The sequence below is a fragment of the Marmota monax genome, unplaced genomic scaffold (assembly GCF_021218885.2).
Source record: "Marmota monax isolate L192 unplaced genomic scaffold, Marmota_monax_Labrador192_F-V1.1 WCK01_AAM20220418_F8-fsc00102, whole genome shotgun sequence".
NCBI classification, from domain to species: Eukaryota; Metazoa; Chordata; class Mammalia; order Rodentia; family Sciuridae; genus Marmota; species Marmota monax.
Window position 1 is genome coordinate 5,229,566 of NW_026692494.1, and position 19,117 is coordinate 5,248,682.

At 54.6% G+C, this 19,117-nt stretch overlaps 2 protein-coding genes across 3 annotated transcripts in view; both read left to right on the forward strand.

The window, feature by feature from the left end:
• The first annotated feature begins 41 nt into the window (after window positions 1-41).
• Diras1 (DIRAS family GTPase 1) lies at window positions 42-5,763 on the forward strand. Its single transcript, XM_046444198.2, has 2 exons — window positions 42-138; window positions 2,854-5,763. Exon 2 carries the CDS (start codon window positions 2,906-2,908, stop codon window positions 3,500-3,502), a length of 597 nt encoding a protein of 198 aa, XP_046300154.1. The 5' UTR covers window positions 42-138; window positions 2,854-2,905; the 3' UTR covers window positions 3,503-5,763.
• Window positions 5,764-16,852: 11,089 nt separating this feature from the next.
• Gng7 (G protein subunit gamma 7) overlaps window positions 16,853-19,117 on the forward strand; it is a 73,892-nt gene continuing 71,627 nt past the window's right edge. Inside the window, exon 1 of one of the 2 annotated variants that reach the window (XM_046444201.1) lies at window positions 16,853-16,944. The gene's annotated coding sequence lies outside the window, so the exon portion shown is untranslated. Of the gene's footprint in view, window positions 16,945-17,857; window positions 17,880-19,117 lie in introns of those variants that run through there. The other variant, XM_058579233.1, reaches the window with a different exon arrangement.

Sequence of the window (19,117 nt, forward strand, 5' to 3'; positions counted from 1 at the left end):
GAGCGGAGCGCGGCCCTGCGGGCGGGGACAGCGCGGACGCGACTGCGGCGGCGGCGGCTCGGGCGGGCGGGGGGCGGCGCGGCGCGGACACGAGCCGGAGCAGCAGCGGCCGCGGCGCCGCAGGGACCAGCGGCCCAGGTAGGCGGCGGGGCGCGGCGGAGGGGGTCCCGGCCCCACCCGGCCGGCCGCGGCGCCCGGCTCCCGCGCGCCCCTTTGTCCCGGCCCCACCCTCGCGGGCCTCCGGGCGGTCCCTGGCCCTGCAGCCCGCCGGGCGCTCGCTCCTCGCCCACCGAGGACAGCTGCCACCTCCGCCCCAAGGGGACCACCGCTCCGAGCCCCTCGCCAGGGCGCCCTCGGAGCCGTCTGTGGGCCATAGGCGTCCCCCACGCTGGCCCACCGGGCTCCCAGCCTGCCCAACCAAGCCCCTCACTCAGGACCCCTCTTCCACCAGGTCCTTCTCGAGTTGAGGGAGCCTCTGGGCTGCCCCCCATTGTGCTTCCCTCTACTCAGGGTCCGGAGAGCAGGTCCCATCTCGATCAAACCTCTCCCTGGTCAGGTGCCCCGAGGTCACCCCCCCACATTGGTGAGCATCCCCCGAGACCCGCCCCAGGCCAGGGTTCCGTGGGCCTTCTTGAATAGCAGTTCCCTCAGTGTCCCAGGGCCTGGCCCTGGCTCCACGACCCAGAGCTGTGGCCTGGGCATCTCCGGGTGGGCTGCCTTGCACATGTGAGGACCCCAGGGCAGTACAGCCAGGCCTCTCTGCTTTGCCTCCTCTTGCTCTGTGACCTTGAGCCAGTCCCTCCCCCACCCAAGCTCCATGCCCAGGACCCACTCCCCAAATAGGAGGTGGGGATGGGATTCAGACTGCACCAGGTGGTCAGTTGGCATGGACTCAAGGATCATTGGATGTGAGGGTGTCCTAGTCACGGGATTCCAGTCCCAAAAGGGCCCCTCTGGAGAGACCACTGCTGAGGAGGGCACCCAAAGCAAGACAGGGGCTGCATCTGGGGCTGCGGAACCCCACCACCAGCACAGACCCCAGGTCCTTGGGTCAGCAGCAGCAGCACGGGGCTGTCCACCAGTGTGCCTGCTTCCTTTGCCCACCATGAAGGGGCCACCTCTGCAGAGCTGCTGGCACCCAGGCCGTCAGCCCCCTTCCTGCTCCTAATGCTGAGATTCACTGTGCGTGGAATCACAGACCTCCTGTCAGGCCCAGCTGGTCCTCTGCAGCTCCCCAAGTTTTCGGACAGGGAACTGGGCTCCGTGTTGGCTGTGGCTTTCATTATCGCTTTGTTTTGTTTTTCCTGACAAAGCTGGTACCTCTGAGAATTCAGAGCATGCTCCAGGCCCATTGGTCCAGCCCAGTGCGTCCCCAGAGCCCTGGGACTGCTGTGAGAACCGTGCCTCCATCTGTGTGGGGACTGCCCCATGCCAGGCACCTGCCCCAGGGCCTTTTCCACCGTATCACCCACTGGCCCAGCGTCCCCGTGGAGACAGAGGCCAGGGACATGATCTGCCTGTCCTGGTCCACACCCCCAGACCTCGCCTGGTTCTGGGGCCACTCTCAAGCCGCCCTCCCCTGCAGACACACAGGCCTGAGGGAAAGGACCTGCCCAAAGTACAGGGACGTAGAGCCAGGAGGCGCAGATGGCCCTCCCCATGCCGAGGACACTCAGGGCAGTGGGGAGGAAGAGGAGGCCGCTCCTGTTTTGTGTGCGTGAGGACATAGATTCTGGAGACGGGCCTCCCACCTGCTGTCCCCTGCCCACGACTCTTCCCCTCCTCCAGCTCTCCAAGGGTGGTGTGCTGTGACCTCCAGAGGCCACTGGCCCCTCTGTGCCTGGGAGAGGAGAAAGATGAAAGGAGCCCTCCCAGGGAGCTGTACTCCTAAGGACACATCAGGCCAGATCACCAGAGGATGCAGTTTAGAAAGCGGGAGGGTTGGGAGGGATGGTTCTTGTTGTGCTTTGTTTTGTGGTACTGGGGCTTGAACCCAGAGTGCTCTACCACTGAGCTACGTCCTGTCCCCAGCCCTTTTACATTTTTTTTTTTATTTTGAGACAGGGCCTCACGAAGTCACCCAAGCTGTCCTTAAACTTTCAATCTTCCTGCTCTGGCCTCCTGGGTTGCTGGGGGGACAGGTGTGGCCACCATGCGGGGTAGGGCGTTTCCTATTTAGTCTGACCTTTAGCATTGTTATCCACTTCTTGGCTGTGAGCTCCTACCGTGCAGAGGTAGGGGCTGCTTTAGGGAGTCGGCATCATGATCTGCAAATTGTGGTCTTGGACCCGCTGTGTCAGGGCACATTGTTGGTGGGGAAGCAGTTCCCAGGGCCAACTGATTCATCATTTCTGGGGCCAAGGCCCTGAAATGCTCACTTTAAACTATGGCACGGCCCCTGGGGTCTAGGATGCGCCAGGCTCCTAGCAGGGAGCTATGGTTGCTGGGATGCAGTGTTTTGCCCTCTGGGTTCAGAGCAGGAGGACACAGAGGGTCGGGGTGGTGAGAGGGCTGGTCTAGGTGTCAGAGCAGCAGAGGAGCCGGGTCAGCTGGCTGCCAGGAGGTCACAGCGTGGGGACAGCCTACAGCAGAGAGGGAGCCCGGGCCTCATCTCTGCCCCTCAGAGGCCCCTTGGGGAGGCTTAGGCCCCGGGTTTGGGGAGGCAGAAGCAAGTCGAGGAGCTGGCGGTGAGCCCTGGTGCCCTCGTGTGGGGCAGAACTGCAGTCGGCAGCGGGCCTCCATGAGGCGGCAAGCGCCCCTTCCTCGGAGAAGCCTCCCCGCCTGTCCTCAGGGCCAGAAGCTGACGACCCTCTGGGCTGGGTGGCCTTCTGTCTGACTGTCCTCTCCACACAGGGTCGGTCTGGGCTTCTAGCAGCCGCCCCGTCCCTCACGCGGCAGGGGGAAGATGCCCGAGCAAAGCAACGACTACCGCGTGGTGGTGTTCGGCGCGGGCGGTGTGGGCAAGAGCTCACTGGTGCTGCGCTTCGTGAAGGGCACGTTCCGTGACACGTACATCCCCACCATCGAGGACACCTACCGGCAGGTGATCAGCTGTGACAAGAGCGTCTGCACGCTGCAGATCACGGACACCACCGGCAGCCACCAGTTCCCGGCCATGCAGCGCCTGTCCATCTCCAAGGGCCACGCCTTCATCCTGGTCTTCTCGGTCACCAGCAAGCAGTCGCTGGAGGAGCTGGGGCCCATCTACCAGCTCATCGTGCAGATCAAGGGCAGCGTGGAGGACATCCCCGTCATGCTGGTGGGGAACAAGTGTGACGAGACGCAGCGGGAGGTGGACACCCGCGAGGCCCAGGCCCTGGCGCAGCAGTGGAAGTGCGCCTTCATGGAGACGTCGGCCAAGATGAACCACAACGTCAAGGAGCTCTTCCAGGAGCTGCTGACGCTGGAGACCCGCCGCAGCATGAGCCTGAGCATCGACGGCAAGCGCTCCAGCAAGCAGAAGCGGACAGACCGCATCAAGGGCAAGTGCACCCTCATGTGAGCCGCCGCCCCGCCGCCCGCCCCGCCGCCTCCGCCCGCGCCTCCTCCTGCTCCTCCACTCTCCCGTCCGCCTCTCGGCTGGGGAAACCGAGGCTGCCTGGCCAGCGGGCGGCAGGGCTGGGCTCCCCCGGCCCCTCACATCGCTATGCCCGCCTTCCCCACCCGCCCCCCTGCCCTGTCTGGGCCCCCACAGCCCAGCGGCCCCTCGACCCACGGTGGGGGGGGAAGCAGGGAGCCAGGGGAGCTGCGTGTCCCAGCGGGGACCAGAGAGGCCATCTCTCCTCCACCGCAGCCCAGGACCCATCTCTGTCCCCCACCCTGAGTGTCCCCAGCCCGATCCGCGCCCCTCCCCCCCTTTGATCACTGTGACCTTCCGGGGGAGGGGCGTCCAAGTGCACATGGACCTCAGAGGGTTTTGTTTTTCTCTTCTTGGTGTTCGACATGCAGCCAGTCTCGCCCAGACCCTCATGACCTCTGACCTGTGCCCCCTCCCTGGGCCCCTGGAACACCCATCCTGTCCCTGTCCACTCACCTTGGTGGAGGGGCCCATGGGATGGGCCTCAGGCCACCAGGCAATAACCATGGGGCCTGTAGGGGCACCCCTGCCAGCCCCAGTAGCACCCCGGGACCAGCAGACAGCCACAGCACCACCCCTGGGACTGTCCAGCCAGGACTGCCCAAGGGGCAGGTGGACCCTGGGGCCTGGAGTGCGAAGGTTTCCCTGGACACTGTGCCCTGGGGATGTGCCCTTCCTTTGAGGCACAGATGCTGGTGTGGTGGTGCTGGGCCCTGGGCACTGAGCACAGGGTGCCGGGGCCCGGCCAGGAGCACGTCAGCTAAGGCCCCGTCCAGAGGAGGCGATGGCACTCCACACCAGCAGGACTGGAGGGGGCTCCAGGTGGAATGCTGCCCTGTCCCCTCCTCCACCCACTGTGCCCAGTGACAGAGCCCCAGGAAGTGTTGCCCAAGTCTGGTGTACCTGCAGCCTCAAGGTTCGGGGTGTCTTTGTGAGACAGTCTGGGCAACTCCACTCACGTGACCCCCCTGGGGCTGTGTCCTTCGCGAAGGACACTATGGAAGGGTGCATGGGTGGTTGTGCCTGTGCGTCTGTCATTCAGACGGCGTGTCTGCAGCCGGCATGAAGCAAAGGTGTAGTGCGTGTGGCGTGGTCGGTGCCCGTGTGTGGGGCTGGCTGAGGGGTGTCTGCGTGAATCGAGCTGCCTGTATGGGCACAGTTGTCTTGGGAGTGCACGACGTGGTCTATCTGTGAACCTGTGTATTCTGACTCTCTGAGGGTCACTGTGTCCACTCTAGTCTGTGGCAAGTTGACTTGTGGCTGCAGGACAAACTGGACCCCAGCTGGCGCTGCGCAGCAAGCCAGCACTAGTGCAGCCACCTGGAGCTCAGCACGCCACCACCTCACAGTTCCCGGGGTCAGCCCCGGGTGGGGGGAGCCAGATCCCACTCAGGGCCTCACAAGGCCGCGCTCCCAGTGTTGGCTGGGCTGGGGTCATCTGCGGGCCCCGTGGGGGATGTGCAGCATTCCGTGCTGAGGGGCTTGAGATGTGGCAGCTAAGCGTGCGAGGGAGAGAGTGGTCGCCCAAGGCGGACGCACCGCGGGTTGGGGTGGGAGACTGTGTGTGCATGTGCGGGACGGGAGGGTGTCGCATGTGGCTATGCGGCCCCAGCAGGGGCGCAGGATGCAGCGAGGCCGCTCTGTGGCTGACAGTGTTGAGGTGATTGCTTTCCTCTGTGTTCCTGTGGCTCCTGAGTGGTTCCTGGCACACTTGGAGAGGTGTGAGTGTGTGTACCTGGGCGTGCGAGGCTGCGGGTGTGACAGGGCTCCCCTGCCCCCAGTCAGTGGTATTGTCTGAGCATAGCTGAGCTCTGACCCTTCAGCTGGCCCAGGGCCCCCAGCAGCTGGTGTCACCATGGCCCCTGGCTGGACAGGGGTCTCAGCCCTTTCTCAGGGACATGCCCTGATAGCACAATCTCCCTGGGGCCTGCCCGCCTGTCCCCAGGCCTCTCCGGCCCTGGGCCCTGCCCCCCCTGGGGAGAGGGACTCTGCAATAGGAGGGGCCGAGCCGCCCTGACTGCCGCCCGCCCTGCCCGGGCATCCTGGTGCTGGGGACCTGCCAGGCCATGCTCGCTGTGACCCTGCCCCTCCCCCCGCATGTGGGAACCCTGCCCCCTGGGGGGTCTGTGTAGCACTCGCTCATATAGACATAGTCTTCCTGCAATAAAGAAGTGGATCCTGTGTTCTCCCGCGGCTCCTGCGCCTTCTTCCAGGTGGGAGTGTTGGGGGGGGAGGTGATGCATGGGGGCCATGGGGCATGGAGGAGGAGGGCTCTGCGGGGGTGGGCAGGTGGGCCGGTGAGCAGCTGACCAGCAGGAGCCTGGAGCAGGGCTGTGACTGGACACTGCTCCATGCTAGCCTCGCGTGACTCCTCCCAGGGCCTCGGTTTCCCCCTTCACTCTGCACCATTAGCCTGGGGCCCCCAGGCTTTCTGTGACCTTGGATGATTTCCCTGCAGGGCACATGGTGGAAAGGGGCAGGTTCACGGTGGGCATGGAGGGCACCCGGCAGGGCTCCCTCCTGTCCCCAGCCCTCAGGCCCCACCCAGACCAGAGGGTCTTGTTCAGGGACAGAACAAGAGAGAACAGGAGAGCTGTGCTCCTCCGTCCCTTCATCCAGTAGGTGACAGGCACCACTGTGCCCTGGCCCTGCCCTAGACACAAACTCCGGGGTCCCTGCCCTCTCAGAGCTCCTCACCTCTGGGGGAGAGGGCCCCCACAGAGAACTGGCTGGTCATTCAAGATGTGGGCTGCACACGACAAAGACATACTGCTCTGCAAGACTGCCGTGGGCGTGAGTTTCCGGGCTGGACTGGGAAGGCAGGGTGGCAGCGGCTCAGCAGGGTTGGAGCATCAGGTAGGGGGCAGCACATGCAAAGGCCCTAGGGCAGGAGCCTCTGAGGCCACAGTGCCTGGAGAAGAGGAAGGGGAGGGTGGTTGCCAGGGAAGCCAGAGAGGTCATGCAGGGCTGGGGACCAAGAGTCAGGGTGTCATGCAGAGGACACTGGGCCATCAGATGACATTTGGTGTTTCCTGAGGGGCCTCACAATGGCCACGAGCTCACTGCAGTCCGTTGGGGACAGCAGGAAAGCAATGAGGTTCTATCCCTTAATTCTTAGTGTGTGGTGCTGGGAGTGGAGCCTGGGCCTTGCCAAGCTGAGCACCGCTCCACACCGGGCCCCAGGCCCAGCCAGGGCCCCACTTAGAAGTGAGGAACTCGCAGGTCCTCATCTCCCCATCTGCACCACACGACTTTGTGGCTGAAGTCCAGCTTTCCGGGTCCCCGGGGACAGGGAAGGTGGGTGGTGGCACAGCTGTAGGGTCAGAACTTGCTGGGAGCCATTAGCCAAGTAAGTATGACAATTTCCTTGCCAGCGTACCCCATGTTGCAGTGACATTGAATGTACTTAACCTTGCTCAAGGACCAAGGCAGATTAGGGTGTTCCCGGTTTTAAGATAATCTTGTTTAGGGCGTTCCCAGTTTAGGTTCCAGGTTTAAGGTTTAAGATTATTCCTGCTGGGAATAGGGCGTATCCTGCTGCCTGAGTTCCCCTTGAGTTCTCACGGGATTCAGACAGTATATTTTGGAGATAGAAGCCCAGTGGAGGTGGATTTGGGCAGAGAACGTGGATTTCCCCAGAACGTGATTGTAGACGGCTGGTGTGAGTTCGGGAATAAAGAGTTGCTGTTTGAATCTACAAGCTGTGTGGTGGCTCGTGATTGTGTGCCCAGCCAGACTGCGGCATTTGTGCCCAGCCAGACTGTGGCATTTGGCGTCCCGTGTGGGGAACTTCTGAAGCTTAGAGGTAAGTGAAATTTCTCACCCTTGAGGAAGAGAGAAAGAATGGGTGAACATTTCAAAAAACAATGTGTTATTGTTTTGATTTATTTTGTTTTTATTTCAAGTTGCCTGTTCCTAGAACTTTCTCAGGCAAACTGGGGAAAATGGTTGACTCAAGGTTTGAAGTTGTTCGCCTCCGAGCAAGATAAATTGTTAGAGGAAGGAGGCGCCCCAGTGAGACCAAGAACAATTAGGGCATATGTTGATACAATACAAAAATGTAGCCCATGGCTTTTTAAAGACGAGTTATTAAGTATATCAATGGGACCACCATGGTATCCTGTAGAAGGATTTTTCTTCAACAAGAAAGAGATGGCTAGTTCTGTTTGCTACACTTGTCTAAGATCTTGGTTTCTACAAAGTTCTGATTAATTTACAAAGCTAAAATGTTGAAACATCAACCACTCTTTACTTATTAAGTTACATAAGGTAATATATTTAAGCATGTGTGTTTTCATAAATTGGTAAATGGAAAAATGTTTAATATTGCTTTGGTCTGTGTCTTTGCTAAAACAAGGTTACTAAGTGTTAAGATTCTATCATGTGTAATTTATATACAAAGAGTAGAAAAATTTTCAGTTAGGTTTCAATTATAGTATTATAGTATCATAAAAAAACATGAAAGTCTTTCATCTTATTAAAGTGGAGTAATTTGTCTAAATCAGAAATTTTATAAGAGTTGTTTCAAAATGTGAATTTATAAAAAGCGTTAACGGTTAAAAAAGAGAGAAAAAGATTCAAGATGTGGAAATATATTTTAATACAAAAGGTTAAAGGAAAAAGAAATGTTTCTAGATGAGATAATCTCTATGTGGTAAAGTAAAAGTTATAAAATGCCATTTAAAAAGATTTTGAGGAAACTAGACTTACTTTAAAAGCTTGAGAAAGGAAGAAAGAAGAAAAAGATATTTGTACATGGCAGATTGAGACAAAGATTCTCAATGGAGTTAAAAAAAAAAAAGCCTTTGGTTGAAAGGCAGCCATGTAAACTAACATTGAAGCGATTTAAACAAAATCTAAGCCTCGTTTAAAAGAGTGAAGTTGTAGGTGGTGAAAAAGTACATTTAAAAGTACAGTATAGATGATAATTAAAAGGTTAAATTGAAGGTGGTCGAGATACCTTCATGGCGGAAAAAAGATTGCTTTATTGCATCATTCGAAGCCTAGTTAATCTTAAAGGCATTACAAAAAAAAAATGGGAAGATAATAGGATAAAAGATATTTAGATAAAGAAGATTAAAAATTTAAAGTGAAAAACTTTAAAGACAGAAGTATAGAAAGTTAAAAAAAAAAGATAAAAAAGATATAGGAAGATAGAAAAGATGTAGGAAGACAATAATTTTAAACCCACAAAATAGAAAACAAACAAACAAAAAAAAAACTAGGAGGAAAATAAGCAACTAAGGGTAAATATACAAACCTTAAAAAAAAAAAAAAAACAAAACTAGAAGATAGTAAAGGTATTTCAGATAGAAAATGCAAAAGGCTAAGACAACTATTAGATACAGACATGTACTTATTAAAGCAAAAAGAGGGAATTTGAAAGGGGTATATATCCCCCAAAGATAAACTTAAAATAACGCTTTTTACACTAAACTTTTAAAAATTTAGATTCATCAGGACTTAGTGCTGCAGAAAGGCATATGTATCCAAAAAATGTACATAAGTCTAAGGTACTTTGGAAAGATATTCTAACAGGACAATGGAAAGGTCCTGACCCAGTGATTGTCTGGAGTCGGGGTTTTGTTTGTGTGTTTCCACAGGGAGAACAGCAGCAGATTTGGATTCCAGAGAGATTAACTAAAACAATTTCTACAGATCGAGAAGAAGATGATTTGACTCAAATCCATAACAGCTGATATCCAGAGCTCCAGCTTGGCCATTCTTACATCTGTGACAGTGATTAACTAGTGATGCAATTTTTATTTCCTTGCCAGCACACCCCATGTTAATTGTGGTAGTGCTGACATATCTTTGCTGATGGTGTCACCAGTGATGCAATTTTTCCCAAGGAGCCGTCAATTGGCTTGGTGTCGTGGCATTTCTGTATCCTCCTCCCTTCTGCTAGTGATGGTCTAAAATTTGGGGGCCAATGGCTTATGCTGGACCGGTAGTCAGTGACGGGTATGATCCAATTGCAGTGGTATCAACCTAAGACAGGAGGCTGACGCCTAAAGGTCAGTTTTCCAATGACGGGTAAGAACCATATGTTGAATTGGACAACCTACCAGGCACGGTCCATAAGCCACATTAACCTCACTCCCCCACTGGCACCAAGGCCAAATTTGGGGGCCAACAGAGGTGAGGCAAAGAACCTCACCCCCCCACTGGTGCATAGACCTATCCACAAGTATGGCTGTATGCTGGACCGGTAGTCAGTGACGGGTATGATTCAATTGCAGTGGTATCAACCTAAGACAGGAGGCTGACGCCTAAAGGTCAGTTTTCCGATGACGGGTAAGAACCATATGTTGAATTGGACAACCTACCAGGCACGGTCCTTAAGCCACATTGCTTGTTGTTTAATTAATCAGAAGGGGGGAGATGCTGGGAGCCATTAGCCAAGTAAGTATGACAATTTCCTTGCCAGCGTACCCCATGTTGCAGTGACATTGAATGTACTTAACCTTGCTCAAGGACCAAGGCAGATTAGGGTGTTCCCGGTTTTAAGATAATCTTGTTTAGGGCGTTCCCAGTTTAGGTTCCAGGTTTAAGGTTTAAGATTATTCCTGCTGGGAATAGGGCGTATCCTGCTGCCTGAGTTCCCCTTGAGTTCTCACGGGATTCAGACAGTATATTTTGGAGATAGAAGCCCAGTGGAGGTGGATTTGGGCAGAGAACGTGGATTTCCCCAGAACGTGTTTGTAGACGGCTGGTGTGAGTTCGGGAATAAAGAGTTGCTGTTTGAATCTACAAGCTGTGTGGTGGCTCGTGATTGTGTGCCCAGCCAGACTGCGGCATTTGTGCCCAGCCAGACTGTGGCAAGAACTGGGGAGCCCAGCTGCACCTGGGGCAGGAGGGGTCATTTTTGAGAGTACCCAGCGCCAGTGTGCAGCAGGGCTCCTGGCCCGGGTCACCCCTTGGTTTGTTGAGCACATCCCGTCCCTGCTGGGGCCAGGCATCTGGTGTATTCTCAAAGGCCAGGAAGAGCCAGCTGGACAGGGTTAGGGGAGTCGGCAAAGCCCTCGCTTTGAGCACAGAGTTTAAGGGGTCTCAGCCCACAACCCCCTATCATCAAGATAGATAAGCGTTTAAGGGCTGGGGATGGGGCTCAAGTGGAGCACACTCACCTGGCATGTGTGAGGCACTGGGTTGGATTTTCAGCTCCGCATAAAAATAAAATAAAGATACTGTGAAAACCTAAAACTAAACAATAAATATTTAAAAAAAGATAAATAAGTGTTTAATATACTTGATTTAATTGTACATCAAATATAAACTTGTTGGTAATATAATTGATGTGCACTAGTGCAATTATTATTATTATTATTAGTAGTAGTAGTAGTAGTATAGAGGATTAAACCCAGGGGCACTTAACCACCGCACCACACCCCCGGCCCATTTTGTATTTTATTTAGAGACAGGGTCTCACTGAGTTGCTTAGGGTCTCACTAAGTTGCTGAGGCTGGCTTTGAATTCACAATCCTCCTGCCTCAGCCTCCTAAGCCACTGGGATTACAGGCATGCACCACGATGCCCAGCACAATCTTTTGACCTTTTAATTTAAGATCAGGTACAAAGAAATCACACAGGAGGATTCTCCTTCCCCTTACTGCATCCTGCAGCCACAGCACAGTCTCTCTGCCAGGAACCTACAGCGCTCAGACCTGGAGTATGCCATTGTGCGTAGCCCTCTGCCCCCTCCTTGCACACACAGCTTCCCGGCACCGGCGCTGTCAAGACACTCAAGTGTGCAGTCCCGCACACTCCTCCCCCTTCCACAGCCATGCCCACGAATGCAGCATTCTTATTTTAAAAATAAAAATTAATCTTTAAAAATTGATATGAATGCAAAAACCTGCATTAAATAAAATATTAACATTTTAAATGAAGACAGGATCCAATATTGCCATGTGAGCCTCAGGCAAGAGAAAAAATTTGTGTGATCTCTGTATTTCTTCTCTCTACATTATATATATATAGACAGATAGATAGATCTATATATATCACGCATCTTTACATGTCTTTATGCATTTTTAATAGTTTTTTTTTTCCAGAAGCAAGTTTTGAAAGTATGACTAATGAATTTGCTCCCATTAAAGCAGGAGAGTATAATTAAAATATATTGGGCATAAATAAAATATTTAAACTTAAAGATATTGTGAGTTTTTAACACAATGTCTTTTCAGTTCTTCAGTGTTTTTCAACTACTTAAAAGGCTTGGAAAAAAAATTAACATTCTGGGAGGAAATCTGGAAACTTCTAAAAAAACTAAACCTGCAACTACCATATGACCCGGACAGCTGTCCCAGAGAAAGGATGCTGTGTGTTCACACATAAGATACGTATTTTGGGCAATTTTATTTGGAAAAGTCCAAATCTGGAAGGCCCACTGAAGGTGTTCGGAGGATGGGGTTAAACTAACGGGCCCCAGTACCACGCGACACTTGCAATCCAACGTTGCAAGCCAGCGCCGCAGCTCAGTGGTAGAGCGCATGCGCCAGGCCCTGGGCTCCATCCCCAGCGCCAAAAACAAAGAACGAAATGTTAATACACGCAACAGCCTAGAGGAGCCTCCAGACCGTTGTGCCAAGTGAAAAAAGAGCCAGTCCCCAAAGGTCACACTTTGTGTAATTCCATCCAGGAATGGTAAAAATCTCAGGCCAGAGAAGGGGGCAGGGGCAGCAGGAGGGCGTGGCCTGGGAGGCTCCCTGGGAGCGTGACCTGACAGGTTGGGGGCGTGGCCGGGGAGGGGCGAAGGGGGCGAGACCTGACACGTTGGGGGGGCGTGTCAGGGGAGGGGCGAGGGGGCGAGACTTGACAGGTTGGAGGGGCGTGTCAGGGGAGGGGCGTGACCTGACAGGTTGGAGGGGCGTGTCCGGGGAGGGGCGTGACCTGACAGGTTGGAGGGGCGTGGCCCGGGAGGGCCGGCTGCGGGGCCCTGGGTGGTGCTGGTCTGCGGCGCTTGTCCTCCGCTGCGGTTGGGCCAGAGCTTTCTCTATTTAGAATTGCACGTGACTCCTCAAGCTAAAAAAATTGCCTGATCTCAAACTAAAAAATTTTTAATTTTTCGAAAAGGGAAGACGATGGGAAAATCTGCAAGTAGGGATAGGCGCATCACCCCTCTGGCCTGTGCCCACCGGGCTCTGGCTGGCACTATGTTAAGGTCGCTCGCTGTGCGCAAAGCAGCTGTGATCTAGAGACCCCATCATGGAGAGCCCCTCCGCCGAGGCAGGGCCCACACTCCCGGGGGAGGAGCTCCGGGAGCTCCCGGGGCTTTGTAGGGACGACCGCGGTGCGTAGGTGAGGGCCCGACGGGCCGGCGCACGCCACCTCCCGGCCCTCGCGGCCGGGCTGGTGGCCGTTTTGCCCCACGACTTTCCCCTTTCTGGGTCTTACTCCGGTTTCCCTCCTCAGTCCTCCCAGTCACCAAGAATTAATGGAGCTCCTACTGTGTACCAAGTTCCGTGCCAGCCGCGGGGACGAAGGCAAAGTAAAGCCTCTTACGAGGTTGTCACGACGCGCCCAGGTGCCGGCTGCCAGGCGCGCGGCAGGGGCCTCCAGAGGGCTTGCACACTAGAAGGAGGCACAAGACTGGCGAGGCACGTGCCAGGGACACGAGAGGCACGGGAAGGAGTCATCAAGAAGAAGCCTTCCTGCGGTGCGACATTGAGCGCAGACAAGGTCAGGACGGCCAAGGATCCATATTTGAAACAAAGACGGTTCCGACAGAGCTGGGTCCCCTGGCAGCTGAGGGAAGCTCGTAGAGTCCATCAGAGTTTATCTTGAGCCAGGTGTGGTAGCACACACCTGTAATCCCAGATACCCGGAGGCTGAGGTCAGAGGACCTCAAGTCCAAGGCCAGCCTTAGCCACTTAGGCCCTCAGCAACTCTCCAAGACCCTATCAAAGTCAAAAACAAAAAGGGCTGGGGATGTGGCTCCGTGGTAGACTCCTGGGTCCAACCCCCAGCCCCCCATAAATTGTCGGTCCTTTGTTATCATGGATTATTTACGCATTCATTTTCAAATTTAAAATCTCATATTAACATAGTGCAGTTGTTTTTCTTTTTCTTTTCTTTTTTTTTTTTTTTAGAATTTTTTAATATTTATTTTTTAGTTTTCGGCAGACACAACATCTTTGTTTGTATGTGGTGCTGGGGATCGAACCCGGGCCGCACGCATGCCAGGCAAGCGCGCTACCGCTTGAGCCACATCCCCAGCCCCATGTTTTTCTTCTTTCCTTCCCCCACCCTATTTAAAATTTGGATTTGAGAATAAAAAAGGTATGAAGGAAATAAAATTTTGAATTTGGATCTAAATTTTGAATTTTAATTGTGAATTAAGTTATCTCGGATTGTTTGTTCACTTTTCTTTCCTTTTCTTTAGTACCAAGGATTGAATCCGGGTGTACTTAACCACTGAGACACACCCCCAGCCCTTTTTATTTCTAATTTTGAGACAGGATCTTGCTGAGTTGCTGAGGACTTTGCTAAGTTGTTGAGGCTGGCTTTGAACTTTCAATCCTCCTGCCTCAGCCTCCTGAGCCGTTGGGATTACAGGTGTGCCATGCCCAGCTACATTTATTTCAAAACATCTTGTTGAGCACCACAAATATATACCATTATTGACTGTCAATTTCAAAAATTAAGATTAAAAAAATTAAATTTTGGATTTGCAACCGACCTCTGTCCTGTCTCTTTTGTGTCTTGGGGCCTGGTCATGGCCTTGGCAGTGAAGTGCACTCAGCTGCTCACCCACAGCTGCAGAAAATCCTGAGGCCTTCTGATTTATCAAGAATGCTTGCAAGGTTGGCAGGGGCTAGGGTTGGGCCTGACCCTGGCCTGGTCCTGGCTAGGCTAGGCTAGGCTAGGGAGGCCTAGACTGGACAGACCTCTGGGGCTTGTGTTGTAACCGAGGGATGGTGAATTTGCTGCTGGCCGCAAGGGTCTGGCCCGTCAGCAAGCAGGAGGCCAAAGAGGGTGGGAGAATTATTGTGGGAGTTGATGACTAAGTGGAAAAGATCAGGAATTTAAAGGTGGATGATCAATCGACACATAGCTTTGGAGACTCCTGGGAGCAGGTTGTGGCATTCAGCTTTGATTATTGCTACTGGTCAGTCAACCCAGAGGACCCTCAGTATGCATCTCAGGATGTGGTGTTTCAGGACTTGGGGACTGAAGTACCCCTGGAGCTGCTAGAGGCTACAACATGTGCCTTTTTGCTTAAGGGCAGACAGGCTCTGGGAAGACAAGTGCCACGCTGGGGACTCCAGCCTCTGTTGGGCTGACACCTCGGATGTGTGAGGGTCTCTTCACCAAGGAAGAAGACCCTGATCATTGCCTCCCTCCTGTAGGATAAAAGTAAGAGTCGCCAGAGGGGGGGAGAGAAGCCCCAGAAGGCGCAGCTTGGAGAAAGGGAGACGAGAAACAGTTGGGTTCTCAGGTTGCAGGACACTCAGTTCCCTACCCTTGGACCTCATGAGCCATGTCCCCTTCTGTGGCCCAGCTTACCCTGGCTAACTCGTCCCTTTCCTTCGTGTCCCAAAGTTTAATACTAGATTTTGAGATTTCTTTTTCCAATCCTTGACTGGGTGATTTTGTAGGGAAATGGTTCTCAAACTCCAGTACCCAGACTATGACCATCTTTTCCAAGATAAAGTTTTGACTAATTTGTAGTGGAAGGTTCACGTAAGGTTACCAATTTCTATTTAGGTTGCATTTAAACCAAATTTGTTTCCTTCCTTCATTCCTTTCTTCCATGTTCAATGTCCTTTCTAAATATATATATATTGTTGTAGTTGGACACAATATCTTTATTTATTCATTTATTTTTATGTGGTGCTGAGGATCGAACCCAGAGCCTCACACGTGCTAGGCGAGCACTGTAACGCTGAGCCCCAGCCCCAGCCCCTAAAAAAAATTAAGATGTAATTCACCTACCATAAAATGCCAGTACTACAAAATTTTGAAGTATATAGTTTAGTGATTTTTACAATATTTCCAAGATTATACAAGCATTATCACTGATTCTGGAACATTTCCATCATCCCCCAAAGAAAAAATACTTTCTTAAAAATTAAGTGATTATAAAAGTAATTTTTTAAAATCATGAGTGTATAAAATAAAAATATACAAATCTTGAAAAAATAAAAGAGTGCCTGCAAACCTGGATTTATTTCTGTGAAACATCCTGAGTTCTCTTTCTTTTGGTGCTGGGCACTGGACCCAGGGCCTTGCACATGCTGAGCACACACTCTGCACTGAGCCTTCAACATCCTGATTTGAAAATGTTGACAATTTAAAAGCTTTGAAGGATTTCCAGGTCACATGTCTCCTGATGGGCCACCAGTGTGACTCCTGTTTAGACAGTCATTCTGCTGGGGGGTGTGAGCAGGGGACAGCGTGTCCAGGGGGACAGCAGGGAGGAGAGAGGCCCTGCCTGGTGCTGGGTTTCCTCTGGGCATGGCAGGAAGCAGCTGGAGCCAGCTATGAACAGGGGGCTCCTGGGGCATGACAGGAGTCCTGGGGTTGGCTAGCAGCTGGGGACCACAGCATGCCAGCGCTGGAGGAAGTTCCTGAGGTCACAGTCGTGCTGGCCCGTGCTCCCCACAAGGGGTTTCCTCCCAGGACCAGGCGAGGCTCTCAGAGCCCTTGCACACGTCTCCCAGCACCATCAGGGGCTTGTTAAATGTGCATCCTGGGTCCAGCTCCCAGCAGGATTGCGGTTCCTTTGATCTGGGGGGAGCCAGGAATTAGGAAACAGAACCCCTGGAAGTTGTGACACAGGCTTGGGCGAACGACTCAGGTTTCGCCTCACTCAAACTCAGTGTCACTTCTATTGAAGGGGGATAATTCAATCTCCAAGCCTTACGCAGAGGGAGCCTGGACAGTGCTCAAGAAAGCGGTGCCACTCCAGTGAGCCTCGGAGTTAGGATTCGGGATGCGAACACTCTGTCCCCATCCAGGATTCGAACTTGCGAAAAGCATCGCGCCTCCCTGATGTCACTCAGTCTTCTCTGAAGAGTTGCCCCTCGCCCGCAGCCCCGTCCACCACAGCGTGCTGATTTGCATATTAGCATAGCCCCGCCCTCCCTCTCCTTTCCCGTTCAAGGGTGGCCAGCGGCGGTGCCACTCAGCGTTCGGGGCCCCTCCCCGCTCTCCTGGGCGCAGCCTACCCCGCTGCCTGCCCCATGCCCCGCCCCCGGCTCCTGCCTCCGCCGCCCCGGTCTCCGATTGGTCGCTCCTGGGCGCCGGGCCCGCCCCCCGCGCTCAGGGCCCGCCCCGTGGAGGGAGCGAGCGCTCCCCGGCCGGCACAGCGGGTTCGGCTGCGCGGCGGCGGGCTGAGGCGGCCGCGGGCCAGATCGCAGGTAAGGGCGTTTGCTCGTCGGCTAGGGGACGGCTCCGGGCTGCTCGCGGGCGGAGCTGGGGGTCGGGTCGGCTGAGGAGGGGGCTGGGGCTGGGGCTGGGGATTGGGCCTGCAACTGGGGGCTGGAGCCGAGCGCGGGGTTGGCTGGGGAAAAGGGCTGCATTTGAGGGTCGAGCTCATCTGGGGAGGGGGCTGGAATTGGGAGTCGGAACTTTGGGTGGGGGTCGAGGTTAGCTGGAGAGGAGGGTGGAGTTAGAGACTGGGGCTGGAGTTGGGGTGCGTGGTTAGCTGGGGAGGGGGCCAGAGTTGGGGGCTGGGACTGTAGTTGGGGGTCGAGGTTAGCTGCGGGAGGAGGCTGGAGTTGGGGGTCAGGGCTGCAATCGTGGGTGGTTTTAGGTGGAGAGGGGGCTGGAGTTGGAGGTCAAGGTTAGATGGGGAGGGTGCTGAAAGGTGGCTGGAGTTGGTAGAGGAAGCTGGGGAGGGGCTGGCTCTGGAGTTGGGGTGTAGGGTTAGCTGAGGAGGGGTCAGCCGTTGCAGGGACTGAGACGGGGTAGAGAGACCACTGCAGTTGGAGGTCAGGTTTAGGGGGAGGTGATGGAGTTGGGGTTGAGGTCAGCGGGAGGGGGGCTGGGTGGGAGGGGTTTAGAGGTCTGGGGTAGCTGGAAGGAGGCTAAGGATGGAGTTGGGGGCCAGGTCAGCTGGGGAGGGCACTGGGATGAAGTTTGAAGGGGGGCTCAGAGGAAGTTGGGTTAGCTGAGGAGGGGGCTGCAGTCAGGTTGGGGAAGGTGGGAGGGGAGCAAGTTGGCAGAGAGGGATGACTGAGGATTGTGTTTAGGGCTAGCTGAAGGGGACAAGGACAAAGTCAGGACAGAACCAGGAAGAGGCTGAGGGATGGAAGGGGATCGGCTGTGCCACGGGGGTCCAGGGAACCTCAGGGTAAGTGGAGAGCTTATGTGGGGGTGGGGGTCCGGGGAGGAGGAGTCAGGGTGGGTGATGAGAAGGGAGGTGGAGGAAGAGGAAGGGCCCTGGGCTGGGAGGCCTGGGGGTGTGTCTGGCCTGAGGTGGACCAGTTAGCAGGAGCTGGGATGGTCTCAGTTTGAATCCACTGCAAGGATTTGGAGAGGAATTGCCTCCTGTTGGGTCAGAAGAGCTGATTATTTGGTGAGAGATCACGAGGGGTGAAGCCCCTTGGGAACAGTGTGCTGGTCCACTGCTCCGTCTATTTCTAGGGTGGAGGGTGCCCAGGGGCAAGTCTTAGGGTGCATGAAGCTCATAGGGGTGATTGAATTTTTCAGGAACTGCAGTGGGAGTTTTGGGGACGATGACATTGAGGGACGTGGGTGGCACTTTGTTTTTCCCCGGTAGCGGGGGTTGCTCGGGGCTGAGGTGGGCGGCTGAAGACAGGTGCGACGAACTGTAGCAGCAGGTCCCCAGCTCAGTCTGTAGACTGTTGCTAGGTGTCCTCGAGGCAAATGGCAAGTTCACTAACTTGTGTGTGTGCGTGTGCGTGTGCTGCCGTGGTCCTGCGGCGACGGTGTCAGGGGCTCTGGGAAGGGCCTGTGTTCCCTCGTGGTGTCACCTCACCTGGTGGGCCTGATGAAGGCGGCAGCAGGTACGTGCAGGGTTGCTGCAGGGACCCAGCGAGGGAATGCAGGAGGGAATCCCTGCTGGTGGCACAGTGAGGGTGTGCGGAGCGCTGAGCAGAGCAGAATGTTCTAAATTAAGTTTCCCCTGGAGGGGGAGGTGGGTGGGAGAATGATGGGGTTGTCACAGAGGAGGGAAAAGAAAGAATGGCAGTTTGACTCCAGTCACCCTCATGGTGGGGTGCACGTGAGAGTCACCCCAGGACCCCAGAAAGCGTCCACAGGAACAAGACAGTCAGACAGCCAATTATCAAAAGGAGGAAAGAGCCAAGTGGGAGGGGAGCTGTCGAGTGCCTCCGAGGGCACCGTGACCAGGAGCAAGCTTCGGCCACAGCAGGCTGGGGTCGTCCTGATGGAGGCTCCCAAAGGCCACCGAGCCCCTGAAACACGCCTGGACTCGCGCTTACATGACACCTGCAGGCTTCGCAGCCTCAGCGTCGTGGACACGGGGGTCTTTCCTTCTGGGGAGTGGGTGGGCCTGGACCCTGCCGGGGGCAGAGCAGCTGTCCTGCCTCCTCCCACTCCAGGCCA

Bases quoted from the DNA above. Each gene is read 5' to 3' on its own strand.
- Diras1 (XM_046444198.2), top strand. From the start codon at position 2,906: ATGCCCGAGCAAAGCAACGACTACCGCGTGGTGGTGTTCGGCGCGGGC.